This window comes from Lissotriton vulgaris, chromosome 1_2 (assembly GCF_964263255.1).
Source record: "Lissotriton vulgaris chromosome 1_2, aLisVul1.2, whole genome shotgun sequence".
Lineage (NCBI taxonomy): Eukaryota > Metazoa > Chordata > Amphibia > Caudata > Salamandridae > Lissotriton > Lissotriton vulgaris.
This window is the reverse complement of record NC_141686.1, coordinates 310,530,633-310,553,771: the sequence shown is the minus strand read 5'-3', so window position 1 is coordinate 310,553,771 and position 23,139 is coordinate 310,530,633. Positions and strand designations below refer to the sequence as shown.

General features: G+C 45.4%; 1 protein-coding gene across 1 annotated transcript in view; it reads left to right on the top strand.

The window, feature by feature from the left end:
- LOC147736583 (transcobalamin-1-like) overlaps positions 1-23,139 on the top strand; it is an 82,666-nt gene that overhangs the window by 46,896 nt on the left and 12,631 nt on the right. Inside the window, exon 7 of the mRNA XM_086953324.1 lies at positions 9,139-9,328. Coding sequence (XP_086809450.1) covers positions 9,139-9,328 — 190 coding nt within the window. The remainder of the gene's footprint in view (positions 1-9,138; positions 9,329-23,139) is intronic.

Genomic DNA, 23,139 nt, shown 5'->3' with positions numbered 1-23,139 from the left:
TTCCGTCTAGTCTGAGTTCAGTTTCAGACGGCTGAGCTTCATCCACTCCGGGACGTCTTTCAATCCTTCCTGGAGGCTGGTTCTGGCGGTGGTGGGGTCGTTGGTGAGGGAGAGTATCAGCTGGGTGTCGTCAGCGTAGGAGATGATGTTGAGGTTTTGTTGGCGTGCGATGGCTGCAAGGGGGCTCATGTAGACGTTGAAGAGGGTGGGGCTGAGCGAGGATTCTTGCGGGACGCCGCAGATGACTTCGGTGGCTGTGGGAGATCTTATCCACAATAGACATGTGCTGGGGAGTGAATTCTATTTTTTGCCCTTAAGGAAGGTCTGCTGGTGACAGCTGGCCTAATTTGTGACTTGTGTGTGTTGCTTGTGCTCTCCTTGTTGCACCTGAGCTTTTCTGTTCGCCTCAAAGCTCTGGCATGTCAGCTGTTCTCTTCTGTTGAAAGCTTTACAGAGCGGAAACAAGACCCTTGCGGATATCAGAGCGCTTTACAGTAAATGCAGTTCTAATGACATTAAAACCAGCTCGATAAGCTATTTAAATATATACAGTTTGTAAGGCACAGTGGTGAGGTAAGTTAACATCATATCAATACATACAGGTATCTTGACATCAGTGAACAAGCTGGATAAAACACGTATACAGCCCATTTTCAAAGGTACAGTGGTATGGTACAACTGGGTGTTAACCCCTCGCGTCGGTTCAAAGGAGTATAAAAAGTCTAGATTTAAAATGGTGGTCTTACCTGTGCTCTCTTGGCCTCACTAGGGCTCTGGTGGTTTTACCTGACCTCTGCTGGTTACACATTTGTTCAGCTGGCCTCACTTCTGCTTGTACAGTCACGCCTTGACTTTGCCAGTTGTTAATGCTGGTTGCAAATATTCTCATTTGCCTTCCTTCTACTCTGCTTGTCTTCTCTGAGCTCTGCTGAGATTACCTTTGGACTGCTGGCCTCACCTGTGCTCCATCAGTCTCTTCTATTCTCTGCTGGCCTCACCTCTGCTCCATCAGTCTCTTCTGTCCTCCTCTAGCCTCACCTCTGCTCCATCAGTCTCTTCTGTCCTCCTCTAGCCTCACCTCTGGTCCATCAGTCTCTTCTGTCCTCTGCTGGCCTCACCTCTGCTCCATCAGTGTCAGAAGCAGTACCTGAATTATCCTGATTTCCGTGGGAGCGAGTAGCCAAGGCTTCTATGACGAATATTTCCAAATTCCCAAACACCCCTGCACCCTGATTTCTCCAAGCCCAGGAATGGAAGGGAAAGGGGAAGTGGATAACAAACAACAAAGAGAGTCTTCCACACCGGTGTCTTCGTCACTACCTCTAGAAGTCTTCCACTCTTCACCCTCAGCCATGCGCACCAAATGGTAAGCCCCACGTAAATCCAACTTGGTGTACACGCAGGCATCCTTGACCTGATCGAGAAGCTCAGAAATTAGAGGTAGTGGATAACGATTCTTTTTTGTGACTAAATTCAAGGCCCGGTAATCAATACAAATTCTCAAAGTTCCATCCTTCTTTGGGATGAAGAATAGGGGCGAAGACACAGGGGATTGTGAGGGTCGGATGAAACCGTTGGCTAAATTTTGTTCTATGTAATCCTTCAGATGGATGTTCTCTGGTTCTGATAAGGCATAGATTCGACTGCACGGCAGTGAAGCTCCCGGCTCCAGTTCTATCCTACAATCATACTCTCGATGAGGTGGTAATTTTCGAGCTTCTTTTTCATTGAAAACTTCCTTCAGGTCTTGATATTCTTCTGGAATCACAGGAGCTTCCAGGGCACAAATCATCTGAATTTGATTGGCCAAATTTAATGACATGGTGGAGCTGGTGGTCTCTGGTATAGACTGAAAACAATGCTCACAACAAAAATTTGAACTCATTTCTACAGTACGTCGGGACCAATCAAGCCAAGGCAAACCCAGGATGAGCTGAAACTGGGGAGCATCAATGAGATTAAATCGGATGTAACTCTGATGTTCTCCTGGAACCACTACGGTTATCAATTCCGTATCATAGGCTATTGGCCCAGAGGACAAATTTGTGCCGTCAACAGCTCGAACTGGTTCTGGTCTTAACTTCTTTTCAAATTGAATTCCTAAAGATTTGGCAAATTGGATATCACAAAAATTCCCTGTAGCCCCCGAATCGACCATTACGGAAACTTCTTCCAAATGAGTTGTTCCAAACGCAATTTTACTAGGCAAGATCAAATGTGGGGCTGCAGACTGTAGAGTATTTGCTAAAAACTGTGGCTTTGGAGTTGTCTCTTCACTCGCTCCCACCAGTGCAACTCCGTCTACTGGTGGAGCCGATCTTTTACCCATGAGCTGGTCTTGGGTTTCTTCGGACATTCCTTGACAAAATGGCCCGACTGACCACAATACATGCACAGCTTGCCTTGATGCCTCTTTTCTCTTTCCTCCTTCGTAAGAGGGCCTCGAATAGTTCCCACCTGCATGGGTTCTTCATTAGAATGACTTTGGTCTTCAGGGTTCCTGCCCAACTTGGACCTGGCCCGATCAAATCGTGGTGGGAGAGTACGAACATCCCTCCGACGTTCATTTCGCCTTTCCGCCTGCCGCTGATCAATCTGCAAAACTAGATCAATAAGTTCAGATACATCGGTGGGCCTTTTTGGAATCTGAGCCAGTCCATCCTTCAATTCATCCTTTAAACCTCTGTAAAAAATTGCCGCCCTCTTGGATTCAGGCCAACTGGTTTCAACAATTAACTTGTTAAATTGTGCTAAATATGCCACCAGGTCTCGATTTCCTTGCTTCAACTCCAAGAGTTCATTGTCTGTAGTTTGTGAAACGTTTCTTCGATCAAAGATTCGCAAAAATTCGGCCTTGAATTCTTCAAACTTATACAACACCGGATCATTACAAGCCACCAGGGGCAAAGACCATGCTGCTGCATCGCCACTCAGGTAGGACAGCACAAACGCCACTTTAGACTGATCCTCCTTAAACAAAATGGGCTTGCAAAGTAAATGCAATGAATCTCCCTGAAATCTCTCTGGGGGGGCTAATGGGATGGTAGGGGACATAGCGTGCACAACCTGAGTAGTTAACTCTGTAGAGGAAGAGGGAGAGGGACCAAAAGCTGAAGACTTTATACTCCCAAAATTTGGACGAGGACTCTCAGAAAGTTCTTCAATTCTCTGATGCAAGTAACTAGCCTCCTGATTGGATTTCCTAACTTCCTCCCTAGTTTCGCTCAATTGTTTCTGTAATCCCTCTAACACCGAAGCCAAGGCTTTGACATCCAACCCTTCAGCCATCTCGCCCAGACGGAAGGTAATTTAAGGCACTTCAATCTGTCAGAAGCAGTACCTGAATTATCCTGATTTCCATGGGAGCGAGTAGCCAAGGCTTCTATGAGGAATATTTCCAAATTCCCAAACACCCCTGCACCCGGATTTCTCCAAGCCCAGGAATGGAAGGGAAAGGGGAAGTGGATAACAAACAACAAAGAGAGTCTTCCACACCTGTGTCTTCGTCACTACCTCTAGAATTCGAGTAGCTGGTGAACACCTGAAACAGTTAACAGATCATTACTATCGTTCAAACAACATTGGGAAATTCTACTCTCTCTCTCTCTCTGTTCCACCTCTCAATACCTGTTACTGTGTGGAAATTTGCCTCTCTCTTGTAGAGCCTGCTACCAAGGTTCTTAACTTGTAGAATAGTAGGACTCTTGTTGATGTTAAAGTCTATTAGATTGTTGAGTTGTAGAGGCGGTAGATAATAGTATTACCATATGCATATAATGAATACTCTCATTTACTTGTAGAAGTTCATAGGCGCTGTATAGTTGAATTACAACACAAGACTTCCAAGGCTCAGTGTACTCCAGAAAAAGGCTGAATCACTGGAGAGACATTACAGTTTCTCAAATGCAAATTGTCTTTAATATACTTGCTGGAACTTTGACATAGCCGGCAGAGTCCGTAAGAGCAGAGCTCACTCCCTGACGATGAAGTCACTGCCTCAGGAAATATTCAAGAATTGCGCTAGACTGAAATAGCGCCACAAGAAGTCTTAAATGAGGAAAGAATATTCTTACCGCTAGAGTGCTGAGGTGAAGCGGAAGAGTACTTGCCAAACGGAATTGTCCACTGATAACTGCTGCTCACAGGAATGCCAACCGACTCCACTGGACCCTTGAATAGCGGAGCTGCGGCTGGATACAGAATGCAGAAAAAGGACTGGACCAAAGACAAACTAGCTCTCTAAGCCCACAAATGAAGTCTATTGAGTTTCTGACAGAAAACGGGCAGAAAACTAGAAATTCCTAAGTGATTTGACAGGAGTCAAAATCAAGGCGTCGAACTGCCGGAAAGGAACAGTTGAAGTGCGCCACATAGAATGCGCTGGATAAGGAAATGGCGGGCAGAACTGAAAAGACTAGAACGCTAACCCTACACCTCAGCGGCACAATCAGGAAGCGTTAACCAACCCTCCCTCTGTCTGCGGGCATGAACTAGTTTCTGGATGGAGCCCCAGATGGGAAACTGCAGCAATGCGTTAACTCTTCCTTTAACAATAGGGACTGACGGGGGCTTCATGACGGAACCTGGCATGGACCTGACAATCAGTCTCTTCTGTCCTCTGCTGGCCTCACCTCTGCTCCATCAGTCTTTCTGTCCTCTGCTGGCCTCACCTCTGCTCCATCAGTCTCTTCTGTCCCCTGCTGGCCTCACTAATGTTCTGTTGGACTGCCCCTAATGGACTTGCTGGTGTTACCCGTGCTCTGCTGGTCACACCTGTGATCTGTCGACCACACCTCTGCCTTACTGGTCCCCTTGTGCCCTGCCGATCTAAGCTATAACCTGGAGTTTTCACCTAATCTCCTCTAGTCTCACCTGTGCAGGACTCCCTAGTGATCTAGTCTGTGTTCTTCTGGTAGCACCAGGTAGCACCTTAGTTCTGTTAGTGTCACCTTTGCTCTTCTGGCCTCATATGTGGTCTGCACTTTGCTGGTCTCACAGATGCTCTGCTCGCTCAACGTGTGCTCTGCTGCTCTCACCTGCGCTGAGCTGGTCACACCTGAGATCTGATGATCTCACCTGAGCTCTGCTGGTCACACCTGAGATCTGATGATCTCCCCTGAGCTCTGCTGGCTTCACCTGTGATCTGCTACTCTCATCTGCGCTGAGCTGGTCACACCTGAGATCTGATGATCTCCCCTAAGCTCTGCTGACTTCCCCTGTGATCTGATGTCCTCACATATTCTGCTGGTCACACCTGAGATCTGATGATCTCCCCTGAGCTCTGCTGGCTTCACCTGTGATCTGCTGCTCTCATCTGCGCTGAGCTGGTCACACCTGAGATCTGATGATCTCACCTGAGCTCTGCTGGTCACACCTGAGATCTGATGTCCTCACCTATATCCTGTTGGCTTCACCCCTGCTGTCTTGGTCACAAATGGGAAAAGTGTAATTTGTATCCTGTAGGTAGCATCAGTAAACTGCTGGTAACACCTGGGCTTTGCTTCCCTTACTTGTGCTCTATTGGTTTCTCTGGAGTTTTGCAGGACCTAACAGGGCTCCGCTGACCTCACCGCAGCTCTGCTGGTCTCACCTTCCTTCTGCTAATGTCACATGAGATCTTCAAGTCTCATCTGTGCTCGGCTAGCCCCACTTGGGCTCTGTTGGACTCACGAGTGCTGGTGTGATCTAACCTGCCTTCTTCTGGTAGTACCAGGAAGCACCTTAGATCGCCTGCTCTCACTTGTGTTCTGCTGGCCTCACATCTGCTCTGTTGATCTGCAGTTGGTGGTGCATGTGCTCTGCTGGTTACATCTGCACCATCTACTGATCACATCTCTGCCATAGAGGTCTCCCTTATGTGATGCTGGTTTCACCTGTACTCCCCTGCTTTCACTGGTGCTCTGCTGGTCCAAACTGAACACTGCTAGTCTGACCTGTAATATGCTGGCCTCACCTGTGCTATGCTGGCTTCTCTTGTGCATCCTGGTCACATATGGGATCTCCGAGAACTGCTGGCCACACTTGGACCCTGCTTTGTTTACCTGTGCTCCACAGGTCTCTCTTGAGTTCTGCAGGACCTAACAGGGCTCCGCGGATCTCACCTCTTCTCTGCTGATCTCACCTCTCTTCTGCTAGCGTCATCTGAGAATTTCTAGTCTCACCTGTGCTCGGCTAGATGTGCCTGTGCTATGCTGGTTGCACTTGAAATCTACTGATCTGCCCTGTGTTCTGCTGGTTCCATGTGTGCTCTGCAGGTCTCACCTGTGCTCTGTTAGCCTCAGCTGAGATGTGCTGATCCCACCTGTGCTCTACTGATCTTTCCCGTACTCTGTTGATCTCACACATGCTCTGCTATTTTCACATACGCTCTGCTGCTCTCACACAGGCTCTACTGGCCTCCTCTGTGCCCTGCTGGTCTCGCACATGCTCTGTTAGTTTTACCTGTGGGCTACTTGCCTCTTTTGTACTCTGCTTGTGTCACACATACTCTGCTGGTGTCACGTGTACTCTGCTAACTGACCTCTGCTGTACTGACTTTCCGTACTCCGTTGGTCTCACATGTGCCCTGTTGATTTCACATGTACTCTGCGTATCCCACCTCTACTCTACTGGCCTCCTCTGACCTCGGATGACCTCACATGTGCTCTGGTGATTTCACATGTACTCTGCTAATCTCACCTCTGCTGTACTGACTTTCCATACTCTGTTGGTCTCACATGTGCCCTGTTGATTTCACATGATCTCACCTCTGCTCTACTCACCCCCTCTGTACTCTGCAGGTCTCACACATGGTCTATTGGTTACACATACAGTCATTTGGTATCACATGGGATCTACTTGCTACCTGTGCCCGCTCTTTTCACATTGCTAGATTCCTGCAATAATTTTAATTTGGCCTGGTGCCAGACAGATTTAATTCTCTTACTAATTGAGGGCATCCAAAGTCCGCCGTCCATACCTCTGCCCAGGTAAAGGTTACCTCATGTCTGAGGACCTTGGGGAGGAAGGAAGGAACAAGAAAAGGATAAGATGCCCAGGGCAACTGTGGGAAACTAGATTATATTATTTGAGAGGATGTAAGTACCCACCTCAAGTAATAATCACATTCCTTGTTGGGGTGAACCACTAATGTCACTAGTTAAACCTGAGCTCAACCCCCTGGTAGTTATGGCACAGAGCAGACATGCTTAGCTTAGAGGCAATGTGTAAAATGTTTCTGCAGTACTAACACAGTAACAAAGTCAAGCTGCAAAAAAAATCCAAAAATGAAAAAAAAAATGGATAAACATAATGACATATAAATGGCAAAAATCCAATAATGAGATTCAGAGATATAAATATTTAAAGCTATAAGAAGGCATAGTGCCAAGAAACACAAAGTGTCAATTCAAATTCAATAGTATGTGGAAAAGGATGGAGGTGCAATTTTGCACTGACCGCAATAGAGCGTGGGTCGGATACACTAAACAGGTTCACCTTGGTCAAAAATGTTACCTTCTGAATTTAGTCCTTTAAGTTCCAATCCACCACAGGAGCACACTTCTAAAGTTCCCACAGGACCTCAGAAGATGCACTTAGAGGCTCACTGGGTAGCACACAGAGGCCGAACAGTGGGGTCCTTTCCAGGTCCAGTTGCTACTGGTCAGCTGAGCGGTTGCTGCAAAAGTCCTCTTGTAGCTTGTTGTGTCCCTGTAACTCTATCATTAGCACAGTCTTATGATCACTGGAATACACTTCTTTGTCCTGTGTACCAGAGGTCTGGGCTTTGGTCTCTTCTCAGGTCTTAGACAGCAGGTTCGGTCCTAGTCTGATCTTCCACAAGTTCAGGAGTATTCTGAAGTCGGTGCTTGAAGGTGTCACATTTATGCCTGGCACAAGTTCGTTGGTTGGAATGATCCTTGAGGATGCCCCAACCAATGGGCTAATCCTACCCACTTACGGCATTTTCAAGATGGCCAAAGTCCATGGCCAAAGTCTGTGGCCATGCTATATTTGGGCTCAGGAGACTTTGTGTGTGTGTGGGGGGAGCATGCTATGGTAATCCTGGCGTACCCCCACTTCCAACACTAAAATCCAGTTTTAGCCATTCCCTGTATCCCCAACAAACTCAAAAACAGAAGTCTGATAGAAACACAGCTGGACTTTCAAACACCAGACAGTAAATACACATATAGGGGCCGATTACGATGTTGGTCGGAAGCACTCCGAACAGCATTCGGTTTGTCTGAATGCGAGTGATTCGGAAACACATCCGCCAACCGATTACCATAGTCGGAAACCGCTCGGTCGTTCCGTTCAGTTCCGATTGGCATCTGGAGAAACCAATTCGGTCGGAACTGAATCGTATAGGTCTATGGACCTCATTTCCGACCGATGCATTACGATCTTGGTTTCGGACAGCCTTTCCGAATCGGCTTGTCCGAAACTAATCGGCTGTCAGAATCCAAATTTACGGGTCCAGTAGCAGGCCCTCCTTCACCTTGAGACCTCTGTTTGGGGCCCATAGGGGAGCCCATGGGTCCCCTCTTTCCAACCGTGCAAAGTGGTACCCGCCTCAGGGTGCAAGTTTTTCCACGACCACCTCTTTTTTCAATGGAGCCTATGTTGTCAGTCAGAAAACAGGCTCCCATTAAAGTCAATGGGAGTCTGACAGAACAGTGTTTGGAAACATTGTAAAAGGTCGGTCGGAAACATTTCTAAGTCCGAAGGTAGTTCTTTGATCCTGACGTACCTGGGCCTTGTATCCGACCTCCGTTCCAATCCAGTTGGCCACTGTCCTTGTCTAGAGTGACTATTTGCATGTGGTTGGCGCTTTTTGCTTTTTAAAGCGAAAATGTAATTCAAACTTTAAAAATTTATATTTCCGATTCCCCTTATTGCATTTTTGCTATTTTGCTGTCAGTTTCTCAAAATAAAATATGCCATATGTTAATAAATTGAAGTGGGATTTGTATTGTGTTGTCTTTCAACTTTTCAACTGTTACTACTGAATGCTTTACACATTGTCTTAGGTTACGTCTGTCTGCTCACTATTTTATCTACCAGGGGTTGAGCTCAGGTTTAAATTACTGAAACCTCTCTGCTGAGTCTCTTCCCACCTCTGATGAGGTTGTTTCTCCTCTCATTCTCTCTTGACAGACAACCTGCCAATCATTTCCACTCCGGCCCCTCCACCCATTTCCAACCACAGCGAGATCACCGTCAACTACCGAATCATTGATGGCTTGAACCACGCCTTCAACATTTCCATCAACGTCACCGTGCCCGAGGGGAGCACGCTGCTGGTTGTCATGGAGAAAGCACAGGAAATGGACCCAAGTAATTTCAGGTGGGTGAGGAGCTCTGTTCTTCGCAGATTGACTTTAGTCATAGATTGTCCGGTCGGAGGCAGCGGTTGAGTAGACCTACCAGAACTGAGAAAATGGCGGGGTAAACTGTCTGCCGCAGACATTTTAAGAGTAAAAGCAGTGGTGGTAGAGGTGGCAGTGAATAGGGCTGTGTCGTAAATTGGTGGTTGAACCGATGCTCTCGATTGGAGGTGGGGGAGACTGCAGAGATTCCTAGGACAGAGCCCGCCAACATAAACTTCTTCCCTGTGGCTGATCTTCTGCATGGATGCCGGATTGACAGCATTTAAATGGCCGCCATATTAAGGTCAGGCTTTGTAGCACTGTTTATTTTTGTTTGCCACCACTATAACAGGAGCAGCAGATGCAAACAGAGAACAATGACCTCCACACACTGGACGAACACTCCCAGAGTGTCAAGAGCACTTTTATTGTATTTTACAGGAACCAATCCATAACTTGTTGATTTATTTCTGTAAAACACAAAATAAGCCGAATGGCCAGGCAGGCATTACATTTTTTCAGAAAGTCCTTCAGAGTGTTGACATGAGCACTTTTGGTGAACATTCAACGCTGATAAAGCTGGGACATATAACATTGGTTAATAGGCTCTTATGCCGCTGGTGGAGGCGGGCCCAGGCTGCCTTTTAATTGGCAGTCCCACGTGCCAAAGTATACAGGAGATCCTCAGTTCCAATTAGTTACCACTCACTTCAATCACTGGGGAAAAGTCCTGGTGCAGTCAGACTGTAAACACAAGGCAGATCAGCTCTGGTCACGATGGTAGCCAGGCAAACTTACTCCTAGACTATCCTATATTTCCAACAGGACTACCAGTTTCTGTGCCACTCCTTTTTTTGAGAAGCTACTTCACTTATTCCTAGAAGAGAGGTATTAACTTCTGGCAACAAGTGATTTTATGCAGCAGGACTGCTGATTCCTGCTTGCTGTTTCTCTTTCAAGATAACTGGTTCTGGGGCATGCTCCCCGAATTCTGCAGCACTGTTTTAGCAGGACGCTCTTTCCACGCCCTGGCTGCAAAACTTTGGAGTGCTCTTCCTGCGCATATCCGTAGCATTAACAACTACCTGGCATTCCGCAAGGCCATTAAAACACACCTTTTCCCTTTGCTATAGGCCCTGCCATCCTTCAGTATCCCACCCAAACTTCTGCTAGTTAGCGCTGGGACGCCCCTTTACTGGGGCAGCTGTGGGCTATACAAAACCGGTAACAAAACATAACATAACATAGATGTGTGACATTGCTGTTAATTTTGGAGAAAATATACAGAATTATGCATACATCTTGCAGAGCACTGCTGGCCACTGATCCCAGTGATGCTGTCACTGAGCTTGGTCGCAGCTGTGCTGATGTATCTGACATTGTCACTGACTGCACGGTCACGTCCACTGATTTGTCCTAAAAACACTGATTCCTGTAGAAGAAGAGGAAGAAAATGTCTCTAATCGGTTAAATATTTAACCATAAAAGATATAAAACATTATAAAAACACAGTAAAAACCAATAAAATATATACATGGCTCACAATACAGAATATATAAAAAGCGAGTCGACCTATTAGCAGGTACCAGATACTCCAATATATACAGGTTCCAATAAACACAAAAGACATTCTTTAGGATCACTGGAAGCATTATGGCAATCGTATTAGCTAAATGTCCAGGTAGGAATCATTTACAGTATCAATTTAACATTGAGCAGTGTCATAACTATGATCACCGAATTAAATGACCGTAGGGTTTCAGTAACAGCCAACATCAATTAATATCAAAAATATATTTATTCTTTTTTTAGTTTTCAGATATAAACTTTTTCATATACTGCAACTTAATCCAGAAATCAGAAATCCGGCAACATTAGACCACCAAACACATATCTCACAAGTCATATGGTGGTATATGAACACCTTTACCACATAGTGTGGACACAATGAAGGACCACATGCACGTTATAAAATATGCAGCCTAATTCACAAATTATTATTTTACGTGAATTATACAATGTAATTGTGTAAAAGGTGTTAGGCGTCGACGTTTCGGTCCAAGTAGGCCAGAAAGATCCGGAGGACCATCTTCAGGACAAAAAGGTTGCACAGGGGTATCTAATACAAACATAACAACATCAAAAATAATAATCAGAGAAACCCTAGGGTACACGGAGATTATTTTTCAGCTCAAAATAAGAACAAAGTGAGAGTGCTCTACTGACAATACATTAAACTGAATGTGGCAATACACCATTAAACAACCACCAAGTGTACATATAACACATGCAAAGTGGCTACGAAAAAAAAAAAACCACAAAACAGGACCAATTGACCAGTGCCTAAACAGACCAGTGCCTAAAAGGATTTGTGTAGCCAGTCAGAAGTCAGAACGGTGCAAAGCTTTCACCACCAAGAGTATATACAACATCTACCTGTATACCATGTGGTGTATTCAACAACCAAAAAAACGCCTCACAGGTCGTTCTACAAACCAAAGAATAATCAGGTCAGTAACGCTAAGTTGGTGGACAGAACGCTATAGAAGAGTGCATGCATAAGCTGTCACTTACATCTGGCAGCCGCCCACAATTCTGAAACACAAACGACATACGTATAAGATCTGGGTATGCCCTCTCTATTTTAGACCAACCGATAACCAGCTGCAAACTTAGCTGCAAACTTACTTCGTTATTCACAAGACGCCGGCTCAAAGGAGTCCGAGTGTCTTCTCCGTGACCAAACGCGGAAGCGGGCTGTTTCCGCAATTGACGCATATAACATGCCGCGTCCTAACGTCAGTGCCACAGTGAACTTGGCGGCCATCTTGGAGTGTACTTAAACGCTTATAGGTTGATATACTATCGCTATTAAAACCTACTACGGTTGCTATACTGTCGCTATTAAGACCTACTTGGGTGAAAACGTAACCGGTCTACCCTATTCTAAAAATACTTATATCACACCTAAATGAAAAATCATAATGAAAAATCAAAAAATAGGACTTTCAAGTTTGATGTAACAATAAGCAATACAACATTAAGACAACTATCCGCCATTAAACAAACAATAAACAAACATTAGAAATCTCAAGTCCAATAGATAACCAATACCTCAAAACCTCAAGAGACTATATAGAGACCGATATCCTACACTCTAAGAGGCAGAGGGGAGCTTACATACAGCCGTATGTTGTATTCCAGATTTGAAAAGCCTTTATACTAGGGTAGCCAGTGAATGCCATTCAATAAACGTATTTAACCCATTGTCCACAGTATCACACAGCCAAATCAGTTTGTTCTCTCTTTGAGTGAGAAGTTTTTCCACATTAGGACGTCTCCTTGTACCCTTTACACATTCTACAACAAACCATTTCATATCAGTCGGAGCATGTGACATGTTAATAAAATGTTCAACTAAAGGCGCTGTATGAATTTTGCATCTAATGCGTGATTGATGTTGAGTTATCCGTTTCCTTATTTCCTGTGTGGTTTTTCCTAGGTAATTTAATCCACAGGGACATTGGATGCAGTAAATCACATTCTTAGTCATGCAATTAGAATGGTGTTTAAGCATCATTTGTCTCCCATTAATACAACAGGTTTTTGTGGTTTGCGTGGTTGCACATGCTGTGCATCCACCACATGGGAAGTGTCCGACGACAGGTGCCATGCCCCACATGCTGTTTAGGGTATTGATCTTCGGTTCTCTGTAAGCTTTTACCAAATGGTCTCTTAGATTCTTTCCTCTTTTAAAGGCGAATCTGGGAATGGCTAACTGGGGTTCGACCTTTTGGATCAAATGCCAGTTGCGTGTGATGATTTTTTTGATTTCAGTGGATTCTGTACCGAATGTGAGGACACAAGTAGAGAGTATCGTATCAGATGTAATATTGGGATTAGTCAGTTGCTTTTTTTGTAGGAGGGCCTGACGGTCATAAAACCAAGCACGCTTCATAGCGTGTTTTACCAGCCGGTATGGATACGACCGAGTCACAAGTTTCTCCTGCAGGATTTTGGCTTCCCTAAAATAATCTTCCCTTTTGGTACAGTTCCTCCGAATACGGAGGAATTGACCAAAAGGGAGATTATCCCGTAAATTACGGGGGTGGTGACTGTTATACCTCAAAAGGGTATTTCGTGCCGTGGGTTTGGTGTATAAACTAACAGCCAGTGTCCCTTCGGTATGTATGATGTTTAAGTCAAGAAAATTCAGAGATTCACAACTACTTTCTAGGGTGAATTGTAGGTTCCCATCCTTCGTATTAAGCCATTGGTGGAATTTGTCCAGCCTCTCTTGACTTCCCTCCCAGACCACACAGACGTCATCAATATATCTTAGATAATGGACTAGATTGGTGGCAAAGGGATTGTTGTTGTAGATTACCTTTTCCTCAAAGTTAGCTACAAACAAATTAGCTATTGTGGGAGCAAAAACCGCTCCCATTGCTACACCCTTCCGTTGAGCAAAAAAGTCATTATTGAAGAGAAAATAATTCTCTTCTAAGGCCAGTCTTGCACATTCGGTAATGAACCAAGTAGGAACTTGGTGGGGCCGGGTGCGGGTTTCCAGAGTGTCATAAATCACTTGCAGGGCTTCAGCTTGATGGATATTGGTGTAGAGGCTTTCGATGTCCATTGTAGCCAAGATGTTGTGGTTTGGGCTAAAATGGACCCCTTCCAATTTATTAATTGCATCTCTACTATCCTGTGTGAATGATCTGGTGGTGTTAACAAATGGTTTTAGGAAATAATCCACATACTCTGCCAGGGGTTGAAGAATGGATTGGCAACCGGCCACGATAGGTCTACCCGGCGGCTGTTGACTGTTTTTATGGATTTTTGGTAGCGTATAAAACGCAGGGATACAGAAGTCATCTTTGTTTAAGTAGTCAAATTAAGGTGACCTCAAAATTCTACCAAACTGCTAAAAAAGTAACCCAAAAATAGACATATTCGTACATGCTCCAGCATGGAAAGGAAAAGCATGGATGGTCTCACTTATGTGAATTTAGTCTCCTTCAGGACTGAAATCAACAAATTTTTCCTTGGCAAAGTGTAATAGGTGCAAAACATGACAACATGCAGCAACAACTGCCCTGAGGAACCATCACCCCACAGTTGCCTAAACGACCACCTGCCACCAATCCTATTGGAAAACTAATCACTGGGAGGAACGCATTAACCCTAAACCTGGATAAAAGATGCCTGTGATAAATGTGGTTCACTCAGGGTTAGGTAAGGCTCCCGGGAGCCGACTGTCTGGATCAGTGGGAACATCGAAGGAAACAAGATACCCGTGTCGACTATTCAGCGACACAGCATATAAGAACCTAGACATACGGATTGGTCCCGACCTATAACAAGATTGTTGAATATCTATGGCAGAATGATTACCCCACAGAGTTCACGTCTATCCTAAAACTGATGAGCCTTTTGCTGCCACTCGAGATCGGGCATTCGGAGCCGATTTCCTAAGTGCTCCATTACACCATCCTGTCCTGAATAAGACCCCACAATGAGGAACTAATAACCCTTATCTACCAGGGGTCGAAACGTAGACTACCATACAACTACCAAGCACAAACCATAGGATTTGAAGAAATCAATCTATTTGGCCCTATGTGTAATGCATTATAAAGGGAACTATAGACCTATACTAGGATGTAAAGGTTCCACAGTACATAATTGAATTGCGTCTATGTCACACCACCTTTACCCTGTCCCTCACTTACCCAACCACCCCCATTCCCTAAAAAACTTTCTCTCTTTCTGCACTGAGAGCACTGTATTATACTGTACATAATGAAAGTATATTGATACCACACGGACTGATATGAATACTCTGAATTGTAAGAGCATTTATTGAATACTTGATGGAATAATTACATTTGTGTTCCCGATGAACTCAAACTGAATTGTCTTGTGGCCTACTGTTAATACTAATGTAAATATATAGTGACTACATCGACCACTTCCTTAACGTACTATTAACATGACCCAGGTCGGGTAGTTTTATGGGTACACCCCGTTAAAACTTAACACCGACTGTCTGGATCTGTCAACAAATCCGAACAAGCAGGTTACGAAACTCAGTGTCCTCACGGTTAGCTGATACTTGCATTAGAAAATGTTGTCTGACCCACTGGTAGTCATCTGTAGAGATCCCTTGTGGGTGGGTAAAAAGGTTGGGACGACCCAGGTCTAAGAATGCAGACTTTATATAATTCTACCATGAGATTATCTTATGGTTGTCTAAGGTAAGACAGTCTTGAATGATCATTCTATTCAATATAGGTTTGCTCTTATACCAGATACAGATCCTACTAAATAAAAGCCGAAGTTTGAGAAGATCTGAGGTATAACTATTACTAAGTTCCTCATGGACTGTAAATGTGGAGGTACCCGGTGGAACACCCAACAGCCGCCTAAGAAACTTGTTTTTTTCCTGTTGTGTCCGGTCACAGTCCCCACACCCCCAGATGTCACTACCATTACTAACCACTTAAACATTCTTGGCCTTATACACCTGGATCAGGGTGTTCACAGGTTTCCTTCCCTCCCGTGAGCTAAAATCCCTTACTGCTCCACACAACCTGGTGAGAGTGGACTTCTTGGAATAATGGAAAGGGCTCCAGGAGGATTTGTCATCAAACAGGATGCCCAGGTAATTAAAAAAGTCCACCTGGGCAATTCTGACAAAAATGAATCCTAGATTTAAAGGGCTTGACCACCAACCTTATGGTAAAAGAATTTGTGGAATTTACGGACAGATCCAAGCCCTCCACAAAAGATGTATAAGAACCTAAGAAGCATTGGAAGACTAATGCAGTCCTTGAAATAAGGATTGCACACAAACTCACCCTGGGAGGGTCACTCTGAGCTTCCTTTGGGGCTGTTTCCAGGCTGTTGATGTAGATGGTAAACAAAAATGGGGCCAGGATACAACCTTGTCGCACTCCACGGGTGATAGGAAACCTCTTCGTACAAATACCCTCATTTGTGAATCAACAAATGTCAACATTTCCTTATGAAGGTCTGCCATAAAAGAAACTAATGCTGGCTCCGCCCCCAATGACAGTAAGAGGAGCCACAGCTTTGATTTGTTCACCTGATCAAAAGCTGTTGAAAGGTCCATAAACCCCAGAAAACAGTCCCTTTCTTTGCCACAGTGTATTTATGGATCAGTAAATTGAGATTCAGACATTGCCCGATGGTACCTAACCCAGGCCTAAACCTGTACTGACAATTGGAAATGATATTCTTCTCCGTGCCCAATCCATCAACCTTTTATAAAACAACCTGGTCCAGTACCTTACCTGTGGTATTTTTAAGGCAAATTGGTCTGTGACATTTTGGATTCCCCCGAACCCCTTTCATACATACCGGGACTATAATGGATTGAGACCAAGAGGCACCATAAGAACCGCAGCGTTTAGGATATTTGTCAGTAAAGGAGCCCAGTTCCTGTAGCATGCTTGGTGATTCCTCTAACACACTTAACTCCTTCAGTTATCTGTCGGATGCTCACTCATTCCTCTTAAAGGTCCGCTGATTCCTGTAGCATGCTTAGTGGTTCATCCATCACACTTATTCCTGCTTCGTTCCTACTGCTATCTGCCGGATGCTCACTGATTATTCGGACTCACTGGCTCCTGTAGCATGCTGAGTGATTCATCTAACTCATTGATTCCTGCAGTTATTTGTCGGATGCTCACTGATTCGTTAGACTCACTGATTCTGGTAGAATGCTGAGGGATTCACTAACACACTTAGGGCCCGATGTAGGTAAATCCCATTTACCGATTTTGAAATACCGAATTTTACCGATTCGGTATTTCAAAATCGGTAAATGGGATGTAGGTCCCAACATCTGGATTCGTTACCGAATCCTTAACAATTCTTTAATTACCGATTCGGGAAATACCGAATCGGTAATGCCCATTCATTCCCTTGGGCTTTGAAGCCCATAGGAATGATTAGGCATTACCGATTCGGTATTTACCGAATCGGTAATTAAAGAATTCACAAGGGTGCAGGGGGTGTCACTTTGACACCCTCTAGCACCCCCAAAACGGGCATGTGTGCAATGTGGCACACAGACATGCCCTAAGGGCACGTCTGTCTGTCACATGGCACATGTGTACATGCACAGATGTGCATGTACACAGGAATCGGTATTTTACCATGGATTTGTATTCCATGGTAAAATACCGATTCTGTAAGCCATGTGCCAATAGAAAATTGGCTACCCACATAGCATTTTCGGTAATTTTACCGAATCGGTAAATATTACCGAATCGGTAAATATTACCGATTCGGTAATTATTACCGAATCGGTACTTATTACCGATTCGGTAATAATAACGATTCGGTAAAATTACCGAATATGTGCACCTACATCTCCCTAGCCCTTTACCGATCGGAAACGGCCGAAAATCAGTATTTTCGGCCGATTCCGATCGGTAAAGGGCTACCTACATCTGGCCCTTATTCCTGCAGCATTCCTACTGTTGTCTTTTGGATGCTCACTGATTCCTCTGACTCACTGGCTCCTGTACCATGCTGGGTGATTCCCTTAATACACTCATTCCTACAGTTATCTGATGGATGCTCACTGAGTCTACGCAGAACTCTGCAAAGTGACCAAAGGACTCCACCGCACTAAGCGGAGCAAGCGGAGTGTGTTACGTCAGACGTTTGTCCCGTGCTGTAAAATCAGCGTGAACAGCACCATGCACAGTGCAAGAGGGCGCTGCTTCTTTCTGCCGCTCAAGTAGATATTCTACTCTAGCTGCAGCTTCCTCAACGTAAGCAGAAGGTTTCTCAATGCGAGCAGCAGCACCCATCCGCGACCGCCCGCGTTGAGAAATCTTGCCATGAAGTAGTCTGAAGTAAGATTAACAATGGCAAACCCAAGCGCAGAAAAAAACTCCTCTCCGTCCTGCAGAGTTTTTCAGAATTTCACACCCAGGCTTACATGCACCTCATATTTATGTTTCCTAGTGACCTGCAGTTGATCACAAAACGTTTGGTCTGAGACTGGGAGATGTGAGATTCCTTAACTTCTGTGGCAGTACTATACCAATCCCCATGAACAAGCCTGTAATTCTGACAGCGGGTTTCTACCCTAGCCAGTTTTAAAACATGTTGATAGGCACTAGGCAGTGACAATGCAAGGTCCATAAGTTCCCTCAAGAGTAATACCTAGGGTGTGATTCCAAACCACCAGGGATCCTGGTCCCTAGCGCCGACCCAATGGTGGATAGGCACAGGCGGGCTTGCCTTTGGAGTGCCAGCGGTGCAACTGCACTGGCATGTTCCTTGAATAGCCAGCTGGGGAGGAAGCGTCAGGGCGCTACTTTCCAAGATGACATAATTCCTTTTGTGTCACTGTCTGGGAGGAATACACAAAGCCCAACAGCAGAGTCATTCACGGTCATGTGACCCAGGACACTGGCAGAAGGCTCAAAGTGGTTAAGAAAAGAAAATGGCAACTTTCTAAAAGTAAAAAGAATTATGACTTACCATTCCTTTGAGTCGAAATGTGACATTCTTATCGGCTCCAAATCCAGAGTGAGAACCTATTAAATGTAATACAGTAGCCCAGTGTTAGCCAATAGAGTAGAAAGGTCTTATGGTTCTGAAATACGAATTTAGGAGTTTTTCACTACCACGGTATATAACACTTAAACCCACATGTCCTACTTTCTAAATACAATGGACCCAGCCCCCTGAGACTTTGGGGGTTAATGTAGGGGTGACTTGTATGTATTAAAAAGCAAGGTTTATGCCTTGCAAAAGGTTTATTTTGCTAGGTCAATATGGCAGCTTAATACTGCACTACAGGCTGTAATGAAAGGTCTGAAACATGCTTTGGAGTGCTACTTCAGTGAGTGCACGAGTGCTGCTGACCGACAAGTATAATTTAATGTACAAGCCCTAGGTGGATGTGGTACTGTATACAAGGGATTTATAAGTAAATTGAGTGTGTCATCCATGATTAGGCCAATTTTACCATGTTTTAGGGAGTAAGCATAAGGACTTTAGCACTGGTTAGCGTTCCTAAGGACAACAACAAAACATTCAGAAAAACAGGAATGGTGTATGTAAAAGGTTTGGGGGCAGTGGTGTGGCTTCAGGGGGAGTGTTAGGGCGTGACACCCCTGAGTTAAATGCATTCTCGGCCTGGTAGTTGGGTCAGAGGACCATGAGTCAGGTTTGCTATGGCTGTGTTGGTTTTTCATTGTGGCTCAAGAATAAAAGACAAAACAGTGACCTTTCCTGTAAAATACAAGAGACGGACAGAGATATACACCTGGGGACTGAATTTCAAAATGTGAATCCAGAAAGCCTGGAGTCCATTCCAATCACAGTCCGTAAGCCACAGTATACCAAAGAAAACTCATTATGATAAACAAGTTGAGGCTAGTGTGCCATGCCTTTGGGAAGACAGCGATCCTCCGTAGAAATCCAGTTCAGCGTGGCTCCCCGCTCAAAGGCATGGCAAACTAGCCTCCACTCGTTTATCATATCGAGTTTTTTTGGCTCACTCTCTTTTTGTTAGTGACTATTTTGGTATATTGTGACTTACCGACTATGATTGGAATGGACTAGCACTTTTGAATCTTCATACAAGATATAATAAGGATGTTTTTGCAGATGTATTTTGCATTTGGACACTGCCTTGAGCCTTGAGAAAATCGCATCATGACGAAACACGTGTCAGCTGTTTATTTGATTCATCTACGTGTAAACAATTTGAAAAATGATCCACATATGATCATGATTGTGTTACATCTACTGCTCATTTTTTGGGAATTAAATGTATTACTGACTAATGATAGTCAGTTGGAACTATTTATTGTGCTGTGGACTGTTGTTCGAATTTCTATGTATAGATATTATTCTGACATTTTCGGAGAATTGAACTATCTGCTGACCGATTTTTGTGATATGCTTTCTGATTTCTGCAGCATGCTTACTGTTTAATGTGACATGCATGCAGGCCCATGCAGCATGGCTGGTGATTCCTGTAATACAATTCCTTTTCTCTGTGGCATGGTCATTGGATCCTGTAATGTTGTCACTGATTCCTGTGGTAACATGCTTACTGACTCCTGGGATACAATTACTGAGCTCTGTGGCATGGTCACTGATTCCTGTAACATGGTAGCTGTTACCCCTGGCGGACGTGAGGATTTGTGATTTCACTAGAGGTGTTCCATAATTCTCTGATGATCACCAGCAGAGCACAGTTCTCTGCCGGAGAGGGACTTTCAGTTTATGTCTACAAGCACGAATAGACCAGGGTGGCTACTTGCTCCTCACACCAAGCTATGGAAAGACTGATGAATAAGTGATAGCCGGAGATTGCTAATTCTAAAGGACGTGCCAAGGTCTTTACTACCAGTGCCACTCGGGAAGAAATAAACCATGCACAACCCATGTAGAGCTCATAATTGGGACCTTTACTTCCAGGTTAGAGTGGGAACTGTACAGAGTGTGTGTGTGATGGGCGAAGGTGTGGGTAGGAAAGTGCCCCTTTTTGCATGGTTACCCCTTAACTTTTTATCAGATATCTGATGCCAACTTGACTGAGTGTGTGCTGGGATCCTGCTAACCAGGCACCAGCACCTGTGTTCTTTCCCAAAACTGCACCTTTGTTTACACAGTTGGCACATCTCTGGCACACATGTAAGTCACTTGTAAAAGGTACCAGTGGTACCAAAGGCCTTGTGACCTGAGAGGGTTCTGAGGGCTGCTACATGTATTGTGGCACCCTCAGAGACCCCTGACCTTAACACCCACACACTGCCAGTACAGGCTGCATGTTTCTGTGTAGAACAGACTGAAGAGTCAGCATGGCACACATCCCTATGTACAATCCCACCAACACTGCCTATGGCATGGGTAAGTCCCCCCTCTAGCAGGCCTTACAGCCCTAAAGGCAGGGTGCACTGTACCACCGGTGAGGGCATAGCTGCAAGAGCAATATGCCCCTACAGTGTCTGTGCCATTCCCAGGCACTGTCAGTGCTTTGAAGCCATATTGAGTACATGGGCTGGGAGTGTGTTATTACGAATTCCTCAGGTCCATTATGACTTTACTGAAAGCTGGGAAGTTTGGTACCAAATTTCTCAGGATAATAAACCCACACTGATGCCAGTAATGGATTAATTATAAAATGCACTCAAAAGGCATCTTAGAGATGCCCCCTGAAAAACTACCAACCGCTAGTTTATTGGCTGAAAGCACCCCACCCACCAGTCACCACCAGACAGGTTCGGACCTCATGGGGTGAGAGCCTTTGTGCTCTCGGAGGTCAGAAACAAAGCTTGCACTAGGTGGAGATGCTTCACACCTCCCCCTGGTAGTAACAACAACACTTGGAGGTGAGCCTCAAAGACTCTCACCTTGTGATACACTGATTTGGGCAGCTCCAACAAGTGGAGATACCCGCCCACCTGTCCAAGCCCCACTTTTGGCTCCAGGACAGGTGGGATAATTAGTAGGCAGAGTAGGAGTGTCCACCTTAGCCTGGCACACCCGTAGGGTCACCTGCTGAGGTGAAACCCTCTCTTAAAAATTCTCCATCTTGAAATGGAGAATTGGGAACAATAGGAACACCCTGCCCCTAGGGTGACTACACCATGTGGGTGCCCCAAACGGAGGGGGCACCCACATGGTGTATTCACCCTAGGGGACAGCAGCCATGCTCAACTGCCCCCTGACCTCAGTAACGCCCTTAAATTCAGTCTGTCAGTCAAAAAACTGTTATTAGGACCCCGGATCCATGCGGATCCGCAACACTTTAAGCACTCTGCACCCGATGCCCACGGCCCGGGTCCAGGTGGCACCCCGACCGAGTGAAGTCTCCCCGGTGGTCCTGACCTCTCCTGACCTCCCCCTTGACTCCTGCAGCCTCAATCTGAAGGGTTTCCCCGGGTGCGACCGGAGCTGGTGAGAGAACCCCGACGCCTAAAGACACCCCTGCACCCGCAGCCCCCAGACATATGAGTGTCCATGTGATGGTGTTCTGGCATCCTCCCACTATTCAACTTACCTCTCCAGTTGTAGGATTCCTTCACCAAATCTTCTGAACCGAGCCTGCAGCTGTTTTCTCCAGCCGGGGATCTCTATTGTTTTCAACGGGGCCCTCAACACCTCCTTGGCACTCTGCACCCGGCCGCACCTGTGCCGCTGTTGGTGCAGTTTCTGGGCTCTTTGGTGGCCCCTCCAGTGCTGATCTTAACTCCCAGGGCCGGTGTCCCAGAACTGCACGTACTTACCTGTAACCAACGCCTCGTTGAGTTGGCCCGAGCCTCCTTAGGATAACACTGGGCCCAGTGACCTCTGCACCCGGCTGCCCCAGTGCCGCTGGTGGTGCAGTACCTACCTTGGTCTGACCCTTGCCCAGTGTTGACCAAATCCCCTGGAGACTGAACCTCAAATCCACTTACTTCCCTGTAAGTCACTCACCTGTATTTTCCCATAGGATTGGTCTCACTGTATTGTACTAAGTGTGATTCTGAACACAAAGGGGCAGATTTACAAGCCCGTTGAGCCACTTTTGCGTCACTTTTAACATGGGCAAAGTGAAGAAAAAGTGGTGCAAGGGGCTTCTAAATCTGTGTGAAGGATGCACTGGAGGGGGGGGGGCAACCCGTAGAAGAGAAAGGAGGTTCACTCAGAGAGAGTTCATACAGGGAAAGCGTTTTATTGTTTTGTACTTCAGAGGGGTAAAGAAAACAACAAGAGTCTCGGGTTCCGAGATGGCAAACAAAGT